The sequence below is a fragment of the Octodon degus genome, unplaced genomic scaffold, assembly GCF_000260255.1.
Source record: "Octodon degus isolate 3935 unplaced genomic scaffold, OctDeg1.0 scaffold00079, whole genome shotgun sequence".
NCBI lineage: Eukaryota > Metazoa > Chordata > Mammalia > Rodentia > Octodontidae > Octodon > Octodon degus.
Window position 1 is genome coordinate 5719095 of NW_004524655.1, and position 3019 is coordinate 5722113.

General features: G+C 46.8%; 1 protein-coding gene across 1 annotated transcript in view; it reads right to left on the reverse strand.

Annotated features, from left to right (window-relative positions):
- The window catches only part of Cit (citron rho-interacting serine/threonine kinase), a 174148-nt gene extending 171333 nt beyond the window's left edge, over positions 1–2815 (reverse strand). Inside the window, exons 1-2 of the mRNA XM_004636241.2 lie at positions 2783–2815; positions 1585–1741 (exon numbers count right to left, since the gene is read on the reverse strand). Of these exons, the coding sequence (XP_004636298.1) occupies positions 1585–1680 (96 nt within the window). The 5' untranslated portion in view covers positions 1681–1741; positions 2783–2815. The remainder of the gene's footprint in view (positions 1–1584; positions 1742–2782) is intronic.
- Positions 2816–3019: the final 204 nt, after the last annotated feature.

Here is a 3019-nt window from a genome sequence, read left to right on the forward strand (position 1 = left end):
AATTACACTTAGTATTAACAATAGTGACCATTTATAAAGAGCTTACCAAGAGCTAGGCAAGATATAAGTGCTTCAGATGGATTATTTCATTTCGCTCTCACAGTAATGCTGTGAATTAACTACTATAACCTATTTCAAAGAGTAGAGGGCTGGCCAGATAGCTCAGCGGATTAAAGCACCTCCTGAGGCAGGCACATGGGCCAGGGATTCAATCCCTAGCCTGCTATGCCAGCCCCACCCCAGGGGTACACCAAGAAGGGGATTGAGACTGGGCTTGGTGGTCTGCGCACCTGTAATTCCAGTGCTTGGGAGGCTGAAAACAGGATAATCACTACAAGTCCGATCTATGTAGTGAGACCCTGTAGACCCTATACTAAAGAAATTTTTTTTAAAAAAAGAGTGGATTCAGAGAAAGCAGCTGACTCAAAGTAACACAGCTAACAAATATTCAAACCAAGATTATAACCTAAATTTTCACCACTTTCTTCTAGCGTCCCCTGGCTTGATATTGCAAAAGTCAAAGATTCCCAGTTCACTAGTGTTACATATACATCAGCAGCAAGAGTTAAGATGTAGCATCTATCCATACCAACTCCCCACAAAATGAATATAAACATTATGTTTTGCATACATGTACTAACAAAAAAATGAAAACAGACCAAAAAACCCCAGAAGAATTGAAAAAATGAAACAAACAAACAAACAAAAAAAAAAAAACACCACTTGGAAATTATTCATGACTCGTTTTTTTGTTTGTTTTTTTGGCGGAACCGGGGATTGAACTCAGGTCCTTGTGCTTGCGAGGGAAGCGCTTATTCCACTGAGCCATCTCCCCGGCCCCTGTGTTTGTTTCTTGAGACAGGGTCTCGCTATGTAGCCCAGGCCAGCCTTGATCTCATGAGGATCTTCTTGCCTCAGCCCCCCAAGTCTGGGGTTACAGGCTTGTGCCGCCACACCCAGCTATATGACATTAAATTTGAACACTCCTGAGAGGAAACAAATGTTATGATGAGAGGGATGGAAGTCACATGGGTGTGGTACTTAACCAAAATTGTTTTTTATAAAAATATAAGCATCACATGAATGAAATAAGATTACAGAAGTTCTGGTTTAAAAAAAAAAAAAAAAAGGGGGGCTGGTGAGATGGCTCAGTGGTCTAAAGCACCTACTTGGAACAAGCTTAGCAAAGCACAGGGACCGCGGTTCAATCCCCCAGCACCACATGCCAGCCAGCCTGCCCCCTGGTGGGCTGAGCTGGCCACACACATATAAATAAATTTAAAAAAAATAAAAATAAAAAAAAAATAGCCTTTGTTCATTTGGTTGGCTTTCATAAAAGAACCCAAGTTTAGAGCAGACATGTAGAATGCAAGAAATGATAGGTTCTCTCCTGAGTAAATTCCACTAAATAATGTCAACTTAGTGGCTCCTTTTTCCCATGCAATCAGAACACATAAAGCATCCAATAGAATTTCTCCTAAAATATTAGCCTCGGTCTTATAATAAAAGCCAAGGTGAACCACACAACAAAGAGGCAAACAAGGAGGTGTGAAGGAAAGGCTCATTTGGTAGGCAGCTTGTTACCTGGAAGAAGAGATTCAGCCTGGAGGCCCGGCTGGCAATGGGCTCAATAGCACCAGCATCCGGGGGATTCCGCGCTCCATATTTAAACTTCAGCATCCCAGGTGCTTAATGGTGCTAATTAAACTTCAGGTGCTTTTTAAACTTCAACCCACGGGTGCTGAATGGAAAAGGAAAAGGTCAAGTGTGTAGGAACACTAAGCAGAAAGTGTTTAACATAGCCTGATCTCCCTCAAGATGTCAGGGATAGGGAGAGGAAAATCAGCCACAACCCATTTTAGAAGCTCAGTCTGGCCATGGAACTGAAACCCCAGGTTTTATTCCCTGTAAGAGGAAGTGATACATTTCCCCGACATAGTCTCTTACAATTTTGTTCATGACCTGCCTTCACCTCAGAATGTGAGCTGCACGAGTAATTTTTGTTCCCACAGAGTGGGGCACACGCATAGGCTGGCATGTAGCAACCATGAATACTCTGGTTATTGGGTGAACGACTGGAATACGCAGACGACGTAGTATACTAGCAGATGAGAAGTCTTAAAAAGCAATCAGCAATGTAAGAGCAGTTGGGCGGGGCTGAGGAGTGGTACAAGTTTTAACAGTGTAATCAGTAAATCTCACGGATTAAGCAGCACTTGGACCAAGCCCCGGAGGGATGGTCTGCAAGCCTTGCTGATATCTAGGGGAAGGAAGGTACCGAATCTCAGGCAGAGGCACCGGAGAAGGCAACGGTCCTCAGGTGGGACCTGACCTCTCCAACTACAGCAGGGAAGCAGTAAGGACAGGCGCAAAGTGAAAGGGGCGCACTTAGAAAAAGGTGCTACTGTGGGAGTATGCAGGCACTGGAACCTAGTGTAAATTTACGATCGCACAGATAATGAAGGGCTAACAGACTCTACCCGTGAGAACAATGTAGGGGATGCTGACAGGAGAGAGAGAGGAACGTGCACAGAACTCTCACAAGAGACCAGCGTGCCCTCTTGTCCCAGGAATCCCCAGAGAACCCTTCGGGTCCCGTACCGGGTGGGCGCGCGCAGAGCCGGCCCGGAAAGACCCTCCTGGCCCCCCGTAGTCCTGGAAATGGAATCGCCGCCCTCCCGCCGCTTGAGGAAAAGCTGGGGTTAGTATGGGTAGAGATGGCCCGTCCCCTGGCCTCACAGAGGCAGGGTAGGGAAAATAGTGGGTGGGGGATCAGACTCACCCTCAGAGGACCCCTCAAGATTGCGCTCTGCTCCGCCCAGCGCCTCGCGCCGCCGCGTTTGAACCAGGGGCGCGGCATGGGAGGGGCTCAGCGGAGCCTGGACCAGTCAGCGTGCCTGGTCTTTTGACAGACAGCGGTACCTCAGCTAGGCCCCGCCCAAGTCCTTAAAGAGATGAAGGAAGTGAAGGGGAGAGCCAATCAAATTGTTCCTTCCTATGTCTTGCGACCAATAGAAAA